The sequence below is a fragment of the Dromaius novaehollandiae genome, chromosome 1 (genome assembly GCF_036370855.1).
Source record: "Dromaius novaehollandiae isolate bDroNov1 chromosome 1, bDroNov1.hap1, whole genome shotgun sequence".
Lineage (NCBI taxonomy): Eukaryota > Metazoa > Chordata > Aves > Casuariiformes > Dromaiidae > Dromaius > Dromaius novaehollandiae.
The window spans coordinates 43,094,255-43,109,581 of NC_088098.1; the positions used below are offsets into that span (position 1 = coordinate 43,094,255).

Genomic DNA, 15,327 nt, shown 5'->3' on the forward strand with positions numbered 1-15,327 from the left:
ATGAATGTTATTCTATAACAGTTAATACACCAGAATCTGCTGCTTAAGAATAAATATATATCAACACCTGTCTTGTTTTCAGAATGGCTGAACTCTATCCCCATTGTTGTTTTGATTTAGGAATTGATCATGAAACTACAGTTGCAAGTGGAAGAGGAGGAAAAGGCCTTTGAAGAGCAGAGAGCAAAACAAAGACAACACTTGGCAGAGCAACAGAATGCAGCAGCTGTGAAAATTCAAGCTAGATTTAGATCATTTTTAGTCCATAAAAAATATGCTCCCTTCTTAAAAGAATGGAAAGATAAAATTAAAAGGGAAAGGGAAATACAAGAAGAAATAGAAAGGGAAATGAAAGAAAAGGAGGAGAAAATGAAGAGGCGCATGGAAGAAAGAAAGCATAAAAAAGAAGAGAAAAAGAGACAAGAAGAACTAGAAAGACAGCTATATTTGGAACAGATGAGGAGGCGTGAGGAATATGAGAAAAAGAAAGTAAGCCTGAGACTCGAAAAACAGTTGCAGATAAGAAGAGAAGAACAAAGAAAATTGAGAGAAAAAGCAGCAGGAGTTACGATGAATGAAGATGGAGAAAAGAATGAAGAAAATGTAGCAGAGGAAAAATTGGGAGAAAATGTAAAAGCAATAAGAGAACAGAAAAAGGAACTGAGTAAACAACTAATAGAACAAGAAGAAAATCAATCTGAAAAAATGGATGAAACAAGTAATTGGGTGATTCCAGTAAAAAGAAAGTTGACACCACCAATACCAAATATATTAAATTCGGAGAAGAAGGAACAATCTTCTCAAATAAATAATGAAAATATAGATAGAAATTCAGTAATGTGCGCAGAAAAAAGTTACTCAGAAACTGGAGATATTAATAAAGCTACAATTACATGTACTTCAAAGAATGAATCTGTTGATTTTAGAGCTAGTGATGTGGTAGAAAATAAGGTAAATAATACAAACAGTAGTCCACTGAATGCCCAGCCAAATGCCAATAATAGAGAAATTGAAGATCAATTTTGTCAGTCTGAAACAGTGAAGACAGCTGTGTTTCTAATGGAAGATTCTAATGAGAAGGTTGGTGAGAATTGGGACAGAATTCAAGATGTAGCTAAGTTTTCCGATAGACTAGAAATTCTTCCTGATGATATTGAAGAGAAGAGATTAAATTGGATGAAGACATGTAAGCCTTGGTCTAAAATATATGGAGAAAATCAAAGAAAGGAAGTAACTAAAAAAAAACAGCCAAGGAAAAGTTCAGTTAACAGGATGCCTCCATTAAGTATAGAAAAGATCATTCAGAGTGGCCCTTGGAGCACTTTACAGCAGGTAACTATACACAAGATGTAGAGTTAAATAAGAAGTACTGGCTTCTATATTCTATAGAATTCTGTACTTTTCGAATATCAGCAGAATGCCATTGTGAAAAATGGAAGAGGAAGGAATTATATTTGGGAAGGTTATAGCAACAACTCTGAGATCCTCTGTACAGATGTAGGATACAGGCCCTCTGAATTCTTGTGAGTATTGTGGAGCAGGCTGGCATGGTAGCAGTCTTCAGATGATTGACAATGTCAATGACTGTGGCAGGAGCTTCCAGCTCCTATTTTCTGCTAAGTTAGCAAGGTTTTGCCTTTGTACTGCATTTCAGCTGCTGCTCATCTAGCCCTATTGGAGTTTTGAGAACACTAGTCTCTTCCAGAAGCAAGACATTGCTAATTACCTTATAGGTGGTGTTTTGCCTTAAGAAATACCTCTTGGCTCCCAACACTTATTGAGCATCACCACATGCTCGCTGTTCTCTTGCTGTCCACACTGCGGTTACATGCTGTGCTGGATAGAACTTTAGTCTGAACTGTTTTGGTCTATTCTTGTACATTTAGTCATTATTTATGGGACTGTAATGGGACAAAATCCACAGCACTAATTGCTTTGCTTTAGTGGCAGTCTTCCATCTGTTTAAATTCAATATCGTAAGTAGTGTATCCTTTATATTTATTTTAAGAAGGATGTCAAAATCAAACTGATTTTTACGGTATCATTTCCTAATTAATAGATCAAACTTGTCATCACCATCCTTTTTTGTATGAAAGAATTAACATATTAGTTGTTTACATTTTATAAAGGCTTAGTAAAATGTAGTTTTGGTCTTTTTTAAAAAACTTTAGAAATTAAACTTAGCTCATAAAATTGTGTAATGAATGGTAAATATAGCAACAATTAATCTTATATATTGTTAAATGCATGTAGGTCACAATACTGACACTCGAAGATTTACCAAGATGTAACCTCTCCACATTATCTGAATGTGCAAATCTTCAAGTATTGACTCTCAGACGCTGTGGACTAGTGGCACTGGAAGGACTGAGTAACTGCAAGGACATAAAGTATATCAATGTGGAGGTACCCAGCACATTTGATTCTATATTATAACTTGGAAAGGACTGCCACTTTTGCTGTTCAGGCAGTTACACTGTATTTACTCAAAGAACAGTATAATGACTGATACTAGAGGTATAATCTCTAGACACCTGACACTGTCTTATGTCTTACGTGGCAATTTAAGTTTCTCTTAATGACAAAAGAAAACATTTTCTCATGTGATGCATCTCACTTGTGGAACTTGACAACTTATGTCAAGCAACTCTTTTTACCTTTTTGATTTGAGTTGTTTTGACAATACCCATTCACAAGAAAGTTAATATGCCCTTATTGTTTATAGAAGTCTTGAATGTTCCTGTTTGCCCAGTAAATACTGTTCTTTCTAAAGTGTGTTTTTTATTTTGTTCTGGTGAAGGCTCCTAAAAGATACACTTTTAATTATACTTTATTAATACTTTAATAATATATAAATACTTTATTAATACTTTAAGAATAATATTTTATATTTTGATGATTCCAGCTAATGTGTTTGTTGTCTTCCATTTAACCTAAATGAAGGAACAGTCTTTTTTTGTAACAGCTGAAACAATCCAAGATTGTTTCATGTGTTTTTCTTGCATAGTTAAAGCAGCTGCCCTTTTGCTTCCCTTGGACATTCATTCCTACTTAATATTGCCCCTTTTAACTAACTTTTAAGCCATACCAGTTCGCTGCTCTGACTTACTGATACAAGTGAAGGGGCTGTCCAAAGGAAGGAATCAGTGTTGTGGCTTCCAAAGGAAACCTCTTTGTATCTATGCCCACAGTTGGAGCTTGCACCTAAACCAAGTCAGCTTGTTAATTCTGGAATAGGAATTAGTCTCTTGGGCTTAATTGATTTGTTATAATGGCAGGAAATTTAAGGGTTTTTTTTCTTTGAGCATCTGCAGGTGAACAACAGAGGTAAATAAAAGCAGGAAATAGTAAAAGAGAAATCAGAGGAAGCGCTATTAAAATGGCTTGAGGGGATGTTAAAAAAAGCAAGAGTTTTGGGGGGAAGAACATTAGCTAAAAAGCAGGTAAATGCTTGTGATCAAATACCTCTAAAGATAGTATTCATTTATTTTCCTTTTTTAGTAAATAGGATTCTATCAAAGTCATACCTGTCTTCATTAGCATCTAGCAGATATGATGGCTTTTGTGCAGTTTTTTGTTCAGTCTCCCAGACTTTGTGAAGGTAGGAAAGTGTATTTGGGAAGGACCATCCAATCTTTGACTTACTATATTATTTCTTTAAACTTCTGGGCGTTGTTAGAGACAGAATGCAATATGAGATGTCTGTTGGTTCTCTCCTAGTAGGACACAAAAGCAGTTTTTATGACTCATCAATTTATTTTCCTAGTGGAAAAAAATTGTGATGCCCTTACCATTAGCTAGAAGTTTAGGTTAAAAATGAACAACGGTGATAATATCTACCATATTCTTACATTTATTCTGCTATTTCACTTAAAATGCTATTTAATATTCTTGTTCTTTGTCACAGGAAAACAACATTCAGATCATAGACTGTGAGAATCTAGAAAATCTCTGCATTCTAATTCTGAATAAGAACCATCTTTCATCAGTTTGTGGCTTAGGTGGCTGCAGAAATCTCCGAAATCTTGAACTTTCCTACAATAGAATCACTCGAATTGGTAAGCAAATTATGAAAAATTACTCCAATTTGTGTAAAGGCTTACTTGTGCTGTTTACATTCAGGATTATACTTAACCTTGGATTCAGGGCCAGCCAACTGCTAAACCCAAGGAGGAGAATGAGGAAACAGACTAGGAGAGATCTGCATTTTAGAGCATAGTCAACTTGGCTCATTAAGTGTTGACATGCCTGCTGCACCTATTTTATTTATGGAGGCAGCATGTTTTATTTTGTTAGGTCCAACAGTTCTCCAAAAGACACAACAAGTGTGTCTTTTAGCATGCAGTCAACCAGTTAGAATTCACATGGCCCCCGATCACTCAACAGATGCATCGCTAAGTGAAAACTTTGTACCAGGAGATGCATGTTTTCTGTTCGCCAGCCAGGAATTTCTTATATACAGAACGAGTATTTCTCCTGTCTGCCTGAACTGCCTTTCAGACTGTATAGTGCCTAAGGGGCAGATATCATGTCTCAGCTGCTGGCAAGCCAAAGATACTGACTCATGGGCTTTGTGTTATGTAGATTCGATATAGGTGTAATCAGGATCCAGAGCCTTTTCTCACTGATAGAAGGGCAGGAAAGTACAGGGCAGTGAAAATAACTGGGGGCACTGCTGTACTTAAGTGGAGCAAGTAGTTTTCTGGTTTTGGAATCATGTAGGGAGGTAAGACCATTAGTGGTCCCTGAAAAGAAACATTAACAGTTCAGAAGAGGTAAATTGCCAGATCATTGCTGAAAAGGGAGTTCTCAAGGCTGAAAGCAGCAGATTTTCTCCAAGAAGGCAGTACAGCAGATAGAACAGAACTAGATTTAACAGCCTTCCTATGGCTGTAGGAAGTGGGGTTTTGATAGGTGGCATACTGTGTGGTTTGTCAATGCCACCAACATACAGGTGTTTCAATGGAGATTAACCTTCAGACACTTTCCCATTGAAATCAGATCAGATGTCCTTATGGGCAAGAAAGAAAAATTCCATATGATGAAGTAATTCATTTTATGTAAATTGAAAAGTTGTTTGGGAAACCTAAAAAGGTGGATTTCTAGTTGTGTTCTTGGCCTGTGTTCAATTTGGAGATATTCCTTGGAAAGACTTCAGAGTTGGGACAGTAGAAAAGAGACTATTTTGGTTCTTATCTTGATTTAGACTTTTAATTTTCCTTAAAATACGTATAATGGAGAACTACCTGGACAGGGGAAAAGTAAAATAAAACAGTTTTGAAGTTAATGAATGAAACACATTCACATATAAGATTTATTGAAAGAAATGGTTTCCATTGTCAAAAACAGGAGACTGAACCAATATGAAGATTGATGCAATTCTGTGATAAATAACAAGGGCATAGTGAGGAGGAAATAGGAAAATTGAAGAAATTATGTTGATATGTACAAACCCTCATGTTCGATATATACTAAGATTTAGTAGGTTTAATGTTGATATTTTGAATGTCTTTTGCTAATAAATGAAAATAATCCAAATCTGAAATGTTGGTGTTTGTGAACATAATTTATATTACTTGAGAATAGTCTTGTGAATAGAGGTGCTGGAATACCAACATTTACTGTAAAAGCACATCAGTATCCTAAAGAGAAATGGTGAAATAAAGTGGTTGTAAGAAGGTTGCCCTTGTGGCCAATCATGCTGTATGAGATTCTTTTTCAGATATACTTCATTTGATAAAAGTGGCTGCAAGATTCCTGAAAGTATGACATAGTATGGCTTAATTCAGCCTTTTCATTTATTTATTTTCTTATTTTATGCTTACTTTATTCTTATTTTGTATTTTATTATTATTATTTTACTATCTTACTTAGTTTTTTCTTATTTATTTTCTTATTTATTTTTATTTTTTATGTTTGGAAGTTGCAGTATGGTGTAGTGTTCTGTGTTGGTTACACTTACTTCATTCAGCTTTAATAATGAGTGTTTTTTTCACTAAGAAGTAAGGCTTATTTATAATACTTCTGCTTTAATAACTGATTGTAGGAAATTTCAAGTGTACTATGATTTTTTTCACTAAAATATAGCATCAGTTGGGGAAAAATGAGAGTTGTCAGAAACCCATAAAATAAAGGTAGAAGTGTGAAAATTATGTCTCAGTTATGCATATCCACTTAATAATGCCTGGTCACAAACTATGTAACAGCATTTTTAATATATTGAAATTTAGTGTATGTATATATTTGGAAGATCGATGCTATGCTTAAATATCTTCTTATATTTCACACACACAAAAAGCAGCATTTTGACTTAATTCACAGGAAATGAACTATTGCATAAGTATGCTGGGGGGGTTGTAAAATTTCTTTATGCTATCCTAGAATAGGGATGCTCTTCAGTGCTGCTTTGGACCTACTGTTTTTAAGAAGGCACATCATTAATCAGACTGTTTTTTTTGTGGTGGGATTTGTTGTTGTATACTGACATAGCTATTGTTTGCTGCATCATATGTAAAACAGACAATATCTTCTGGAAATGTGCAGAAGACTTTCATGCTTATTTTTAATTTTTCATATATGTAAAAGTAGTATTAAAATACCACCACTTTTACTATATTTTTCTGCCTCTTAAATATTTCTCTTGGATTGCATTTGATAGTTCCAAAATAGGTTGAGATCCCATTGTAGGCAGCCTTGGCATGTGTGTTCCTATCGACATACAGTCTAATTAAACAAGAGAGGTCGGGAGAAGGAGATGTGAAAAAATGCTTTGTGCAGCATGCAGAATGGGAAATTCCTAGATCCTGTATTAACGCCTCGCTCTGCTTATTGTATGTGTAATCTATCCTTTTCTCCAACTCCATGATAACTCAGTGCTTTTCAAGTTATCAATATTGCTATGCTGGTATTAAAAATGGAAACTTAAAAATGGAAACAGCTCTTGCAAAGAAGTCCTGGAAGGTGTTGAGTACTGTCTGAAATGAAATTGTTTTGAGACCGCTAGATGGTGCTAGTTGCCTTTTTATTTTTTCCAAGCACCAAAAACCCCACAGAACAGGATCTTGCAGGCAGGATTGAATGTCACGGGCATGTTTGAAATTCTTTCAAAATAATTAAAGACTTGCATATTTTTTTCCTAAAACTTGGTTTGGAAGTTACAGTATGCAACATTTGTTTTAGATGTAGGATGATATCTCTTTAATATACAATACACTTTCAGGTGAATGTGTTGTTTCCAGTAGGTGTTTTCCTTTTCTAAATTACTATGACGCAAAGCCCTGTTTTTTGTTTGCCTTTTTTATTTAATTCTAACTTTAACATTTAATTCTTTTTACTTCAGTTTTCTTCTTATCTTTTGTCTTTTCTTCCTCCTCCATCTTGTAAACAATCTGTGGCTTATGCTGCTCTCACAGTCCATCTTGTTCTCCAAAGATAATCACAAAGATAGATTAATCTTTGTAAAGCTTGCCCAAGTTGCTTATGCAAACCTGGGAAGCTTTGAGTGAGGTAAAGATGAGACAGAGTATTACATCAAACATTCAATCTTGTGAAAACTACTGGAAAGAAAAGTAAGCTGAGGAACTCCCTTTTTTAGATCCCTTTCGTTAAGTGTCCCCTCTCAAAGGAGCTTTACTGCTGAATATAGGAAAAAAAGTGCTTGGACCCGTAGCACCTAGGTACATCAGTGCTCTAGAAAGGTAGACGTTACAGATCATCTAGCATCTATAAGACTGGAAAGAGAGTCTGATTTTACTGCTGTAAGAGGATTATTTGGGAAAAATTCTGTGGAAGGAATGGACACTGACATGAGATTTTCCTTTGTGTCTTTTTGTGGGGGAGATATCACACATTCTTACTTTCTACACTAGCTGGCAGAAGTAGGCTATATAATGACTGTATAAGTATAGCTTTATACTTAAAGACACTAGACTTCTTTATAAGTTTCTTCATAAAAATTATTTTATGACAGTTCCTTAAAGAGGACACACTCACATTAATAGTGCTGGTGTTGGCCTAGGTATATTACATTAACACAGTTTGTTCTCATCTTGCTGGTAACTTTCTAAAGGCCTTTAAAAATGAAATAATGAAAATTAACATTTAAACAGAATTGCTGTTTCTATTCTTAGGATGGATTTTAAGAGGGCTGTTAGCATTTCACAAAGCCCATGGGTTCTGAATAACAGTTATAAACTGTTCTAGCATAGTAGGTATAGCTTATCACTCTCTCTTCCAATAGAAGTGCTTGAGTTATTATTACTTAGTTAATAGGACCAGAAATCTGTGAACTGTACACATTCTAAAGCTATATATATTTGTGCTCTTAAGCATAGGAAAGAGTACTGTTTGGAAGGGTCAAAATACAGTAAGAATTTTTAAAACTTTTACAGGAGTAATATTAATTGTTACTATATACGATATGATATCATGAGTATATGAGTATATATATGAGTATAAACTTCAGAGGTTCTTTTTGATACTGGGAAACCAACAGTTTTTGGTTTCAGTGTGGGTTAATTCAGCTTTTTTTTTTCCAGGTGGTTTGGAGTCACTGAAAAATCTTCAACGGTTAATTGTGGATCATAATCAGTTAATCAGTACGAAAGGTCTTTGTGAAGCACCTACTCTCATGCACCTCGACTGTTCTTTTAATCATCTCACGCAGGTTGAAGGCATTGAGAATAGCGGCCTACTTCAAATTCTGAAGTTACAAGGCAATAACCTCCAGGAGGTAAAAGGCTTTGATTTAAATGTGATGTTTGTTGTACATACTTCTTTGTTACTGGTAGTATTGTTCAGAATGTTGATCATGTGCTGTTTTGCTTTTTTTTTTTTCTTTTAGAGAGAGATTTTTTTAAAGATACAAATGGCTATCACTGTGGTTAAGTATTTTCTTCCTCCTAAGCGCTTTAAAAATTGTCCCCACAGCAATTATAGTTCCCTCCTTGGTTTATAGCAGGTAGTCTTCAGATTGCATTATGCAATGATGATTCTGTGTTTAAAATGTACCAAAATATTTTTATCACTACAGAGAAGCCATAGCTTAGGTTAATTTCATGAATGCTGATTTTCCAAAAGTTGAAGTTTGTGCCGCAGTGTTCAAAATAAGAAACTAGTTTGCTAACTGTACACTTAATTATCTTTACTGACAATGACTTTCTGATGAATCTGTGAGAGGAAAACCATTTTCAATAAGCAGCATAAAGCTGCAGAAATAAAATAGTAAGACTATGGCTCTCTAGCCCTTTTTAAAAAATTATACTGGATATTCAGTCTACATAGAAGACACTGAGAAATATTTACAAGCTGGTTGTAGAAATTATATGTAACAATTGATACATGTATAATAAGCAAATGATACGTATGTCCAAAGTGTGTTTTTACGTGTATTACTTTAGTGATGATTGGTGAAAAGCATCTGACAAGCATTCCATTGTTATTTCTCTAATTTAATATTAATTTTAAATTACCTTCTCTTTTCAATTTAGCTTCCAAGACTGGAAAATCATGTTCTGCTAAGAGAACTCTATTTGGATGACAATAGCATCTCTTCTATGAAAACATTTTCTTTGTATTGGTTGCCTTTGTTGCAGATTCTTTCACTGTCTCAAAATAGGTAAACAAAAACATTCTTCCATTTAACAAAATTGATATAGTATTTACTAATGTAACACTTATCTAAAGAATATAATTCTGAATGTGCTGAAAATATCACTGTCTTGTCCAGTTCTTTGAAAAAATGTATTTGACAAGTAATGTCATTGGCCACCTTTAGCTAAGAAAATTTGAAACAGCAGTAGCTATGAAAAGTAAATTTTTCTGTTAGATATTATATGAAAATGATTTTTGAGCATTGTGGTATTATTAAAACCATGGTAGCTTGTTTTTTTCCTTACTTTAGCAACTGTTTTGAGAGTATCCCTGTCGAACTTCATATTTCACAGCCAGCTTATTCAAAACAGACTTTGAAGGCTATGTTAAGTGCAGCTACTGGAGTAAAAGAGTACAAGTTAGAATGTTCATTGGGTTTTTATTTCATATACGTGATGTGTTGATGCCTGAAAAACAAGCTTTAGTAGTGCTTATTTGCCTTTTCTTCATTGTTATGGTTTAATTTGAAAAGTATGAAATAGAAAGGATGAATCAAGACGAAAAGCATAAAACTAGACCATGAACTAAAGTATTATGTAATTAACTTTCTGTTCCATTTTATGAACGAATCTGTATACTTATGGAATTCAAATGACCAGGTGTTCAGAGTCAAAGCCTTGATTCTCCCCACTGTTTTTTCTTAACTTATAATTGTTCCTTATTGTTTTAATTGAATTTTCTAAGTTTTAGAAGTGACATAGATTTTGATAGTAGATTGATATGAATTGACGATTTTTTCCATATTATTTCCATATTTCTATATTATCAGTTTCCCTTTATGATTTATCTTGTTTAAACGCTTAGAATATCTACCTCTGAACTGATCACTTACAGCTCCTGTTATAGTCAGTGGAGAGAAGGAGATACTTTTAGAGTGTGATTCATCTCCAATTTTTAGACATCTGCTGTGAGATTAATTATATCCTGCAAGTGTCTGTTCATCTTCATAGACTCTTAGCAGAGTCTAGATGACCAGCTCACATGTGGGTATCTACATTTGAAAAGATGAATCCCATCCTATATGACAAAGTCAACTAGCTGTGACTCTGGGAGGAAAAAGATCCCTAAGTCTGAATCCAGTTAACATAAAGGATGTTCTTATTTATGGAAAATTTATTACTGTTTGAGTATATAAACTTCTCAGATTGTTTTCAGGTCATTTCTAATAAAGTAGCATGCATGTAAACTCTTTGATGTAAATATGAAAGACCTTAGTCTTCAAGTTGTTGGGGGAGAGGTTTTTCGTTCTTCTGGAGTTTGGAGAAAGTGCTTCCTGCCTGTGACTAGTGAGAGCATTACTTGTTGAGTGTTAGATTCTGAATCATCCGTATTGATTTAATTTGGAATCTTAGATAAAAGTATAAGGCTGTATGCATGAATTTCACAAATTGTTTGGATATTGTTTTTTTCGTCCATTCATGTTTTTTCCTTCTTTTTTCATCTTCCCATAGAACACACACTAGTGTGGCTGTATCTTCTTGCAGTTTCCTCCTCTTTCTCCTGTTTTTTCTTTTGCTAACATTGAGGTGTGGCTGCACTGTGTGTAATAAGATGTTTTCAAAACTGCTTGAAGGTCTGACTTGCTTGCCATGGAGACAAAGAAATTAGGAGCATGGCATCAGGAATAGCTGGAGTGGAGCCTCTGGATCTAGGTTGACATCGGCGATGTAGATGCACCCTATGTCGCTTACCCATCCCATGATCTTACAATTTTTATTCTCCATTGCACTGCTTCTGCTTTTCTAGTAGCCAGGCTGAGATGCAGTGTTTGGTCAGTTGAATTTCTCTTGCTAGACTGGGAGAAAACACATGTTTATGCATCAGCAAATGAGATGTGCTGATAACCCCCCTTCAAAAAAAAAAAAATGTAATTCCCTTTCTTTCCTTTGTATTTATACCTTATCTTGAATCTGTGGGGCAAGCAGGACAAGATAGCATTAAATGCAGATTAAAAGCCTCAAAATTCCTGGCATTTCAGTAGCCTGCTCTGTTACACTCACTTTATGTACACTTATAAGCAGCACCATATGTGTCTGCTAAAGCATAAGTAACTTGATGTTCTATATAGAAACAGTGAATGTGATGGAGTAAGCTGTTGAAAGAAAAGCTGTTTCTTTACTTTTATCCTACAGCTAGTGCAATTTTATGATTTTTTGGGGAGGATTTTTTTTTCTAAGTGTGCACTGAGTGCCACTTCCTTTTTACTGATTGCAGGAAGCCTGTATAATGGTAATGCTGTGAATCTGTGATCTTTCTAAAAGTAAAATCTTACATTAATTTACAAGTTCTTTATTTATGAGATGCTTTGTCTGTATTATAAGCCAGAAATTGCTAAATAAAAATCTCCAAAATAAAAAACAATTCTGTTTTAAATCTACAATGTAGCAAGAAGGAGTTACAGTAGAGCTAAATAAAACATACTGATGAACTCCTTCAAATATACCAATGGCAACTCTTTCACCGCTACCGCTTTTATCAAGAGTGTTTTACTATGGCTTTCACATACCAAGCATATACTCAATCCTTGCAGTAGCTACAGTCAATGATGTTGACTTTAACACTGTGGAAATGGGGCTATGAAGATCTGCGTTCTCTTTTATAGCACCTGGAGAACACAAGCATTAAGTTAGTTTATAAAAGGAAAGCTTTTGTTTTTTATTTGGATAAACACTGTTTTTGTAGGAGAAATAAAACCTTGCCACTAGGACAAAAATTAATATGTATTTAATATGTATTAAAAGGTCTTGTGGTATTTATTTTTACTTGTAATCCAGCTTAATTATTTAGCTTCTTTGCTAATTTTTCATATAAAAGTTTTACAATGAGACATTATATCAAGCTACTGTTCAGATGGCCAATACATTTTTATGTGCAATTTCAAAATAGACAAATTTATCTCTCTCAAAATTTCTGTTTTAATATGGCAAGGGTCATTTTTTGTTTTCTGTAAGGTGTCATAAGGATGGTAGATAAGAATTTAATTTAAAAAATTCAAGTCGGCTGCAAAAATTCCATTTAGTGGGGTGTTAAGAGGTGAGGTTTGGATAGGATGATAATCTTTGTGAACATGTTGCTCATATGCATGTTTTGCAACTAGATTTATATTATTCTTAAATGGCTTGTAATAGAAATGTTAAAAGGTTAGCTCACCACTTTCTTAATACATATTGTTCTTGCTATTTAAATTACAAAACATTTGTCTTTTTAAAACAATATCTCAGAGGTAAGAGTTGAGCTCACTGACACTGCAAGCCGTTGTATTTTTGATTGTATTTTTCCAGAGCCATCTTGATAAATCTAAATGGCACTGGATATCGAATTTAATCAATTGTTAAAAAGTTATATTTGGATATAGTTCTCTTTTTTTCTTTAGCAGTCAGCATTCTTTTCATTTTCAGTAATTCTTCGCTGATGATATGTTTATCTCTGAGAGTCTGACACCATGGACAACGCTGTGGAAGTATTGCTGCCAGAGTATTCAAGAAACAAGTGGCAGACTGAAAGAGTTCCTATATTATGTTTGATTGCTTCTTGTAAATATGATGAACATTGTAAACAAAAATGTTGCTCTTATTTTTAAAGAACACAAAAGAAATATGTGCACTACTTAAACATCTCAATCAATATAAAATTCATTTTTAATTATCTTGCCCCCTTTCCTGCTAACCTCTCATTAACATCAATGATAATTTTTTTCTTGGAAGAAGCAGACACGCAACAAAATTTGGACCATCCTGAGCAGTAATTGGTATACATGTTCTGAAATGCAATCTTTATTTTCTGTGGTCCATACTTGGAACTCTTCTAGTCTCTTAAATATTGCTTTCTGGCTTGAAATTTCTCTGGTTATTTATGTGCTGTCCTACTACAACCTTAAATGGGAGCAGAAAGAGGAAGCTGTAGCTTACTTTTTTGTGAATATCTTTTACTTTTGTGTCTTCTTTGTAATTTATATCTCTCATATGCCCAGGGCTAATGTGACAAGGTCAAGTAGTATTAAGTTTTCAGTAATGTCCTTTGTCTTTCTGGTTTGAATTTTCTTAGGAAAAAAATTAACAAAGAATGTCAGTAAAAGGAAAGCTATAGAATGACGGGGAAAGATTTAACTCTCATAATGCCAACGGCAGGCAGGGGTAGTCCAGTAATTAACTAGGATTTCTAAACCACCACACCACAGCATAAAATGACAAAGATCCACATACCTAACACACTATAAATAAAAACTATTTCATTGTCTTTTGTAGAAGGAAAGATACTGCAAAAATTATTTTTCAGTCACTTGTACCAAGTACAACCTTTATTTTCCAGGAATATGTGAATCTATAATCTGTTCACAGATTTTCAGTTTGTGTGGCCATAGTGTTTGCCACTGATATCTATATTGACAGCTGTTATGAATATTAAAATATATTTATATACTACTGACTGGTCATGAGAAACTTCTCCAAAACATTGATATCTGTAGTACCATTTCTATGCATGAGGCTTAATGCTTTTTAGACTTAATGCTTCATGTTTATTTGATTCCCTGGAAAACTGTCCGGGAGGTAATAGCACTAAATAGGACTAAAATCAGGACTATTTTAAGGTATAGTTTGTGGGGGGAAAAATCATAATGACACATATTTATTTGACTTTATACCAGTTTCTCCAAATCTACAATTAAAATGTTATATTACCAGTTTCTCCAAATCTACAATTCAAATGTTATATTTTCATATAGAAATTCTTGTCAACTGAATGAAAATTAAATGAAATTTTTCTCCTGCTTGTGTGCACATTTTTCAACAAGAGTAAAGAATCTACAATCAAAACTTGGTTCAGATTTTGTGAACGAGAATTAAATCCAGCTCTCTGTCTCTCAGTTTAAATGCTTCTGTTGGAGAACAGGACATAGTCACACATTTCAGCAGCAAACGAGCATTTTTGACTCTGACCAGTTTTAAGTTTGTTGAATGAGTAGATTTCATTTTTTTGCATGGTCACGCGTCTGACTATAAGAATTTTGTTTTATAGCTTTCAAATTCAGTTACTTATTACCCTCAAAGAATATTGCTTACCATTAAAATTAACAATTACAAAGTGACCACACACATTGCCATCATTCTCCTCTTATGCTTCTTAAGCCTTGTTGCTACAGAAATGAAAAAAGTTACCTGAAAGTGTGTTTTTAAATAGATTTAGCTGATTTAACATGTGTTTGTATATAAGCATTCTAGATTTAATTGAAGACTGGCTTTTTACATCTTGATTTTTTTGCCCTCCCCTTTTCATATTTAAGATAAAAGAAACTAAACTTTTTAATCTGAAAGGTGATATTTGGAAACAGCATTGCAGCTGCCTGAATGGTTTTAACATATTCTTAGGTACACCAATGCAAGTCTGTAAGCAAACAAATCTTTTAACAGCACTGGATGCTATTAATTTTAATAGTAGTGTTAATATACATTTTATGGTCCAAGATGGCCTTTATCCAGATGAATGTCAGGTTACTTTCCGTATATGTACTCTCCAATGCTACAAATATAAATTTTGTCAAAGTGTTCCCACTGCTTTGCTGCTTTGTTGTGCAAGAAAAGCTCTGATGTGCAAGAAGATCGGTTCCATAGCTGGCAGCTATCTGACACCGTGTTACAGAGGTAGTAAGACAGAGGAAGCATTAAAAAGGCATTACAG

General features: G+C 34.1%; 1 protein-coding gene across 3 annotated transcripts in view; it reads left to right on the plus strand.

The window, feature by feature from the left end:
• LRRIQ1 (leucine rich repeats and IQ motif containing 1) overlaps window positions 1–15,327 on the plus strand; it is a 117,327-nt gene that overhangs the window by 8,849 nt on the left and 93,151 nt on the right. For all 3 annotated transcript variants that reach the window (XM_064509843.1, XM_064509837.1, XM_064509840.1), the window contains exons 8-12: window positions 121–1,332; window positions 2,254–2,406; window positions 3,908–4,058; window positions 8,538–8,731; window positions 9,489–9,616. In XM_064509843.1, the coding sequence (XP_064365913.1) occupies window positions 121–1,332; window positions 2,254–2,406; window positions 3,908–4,058; window positions 8,538–8,731; window positions 9,489–9,616 (1,838 nt within the window). The remainder of the gene's footprint in view (window positions 1–120; window positions 1,333–2,253; window positions 2,407–3,907; window positions 4,059–8,537; window positions 8,732–9,488; window positions 9,617–15,327) is intronic.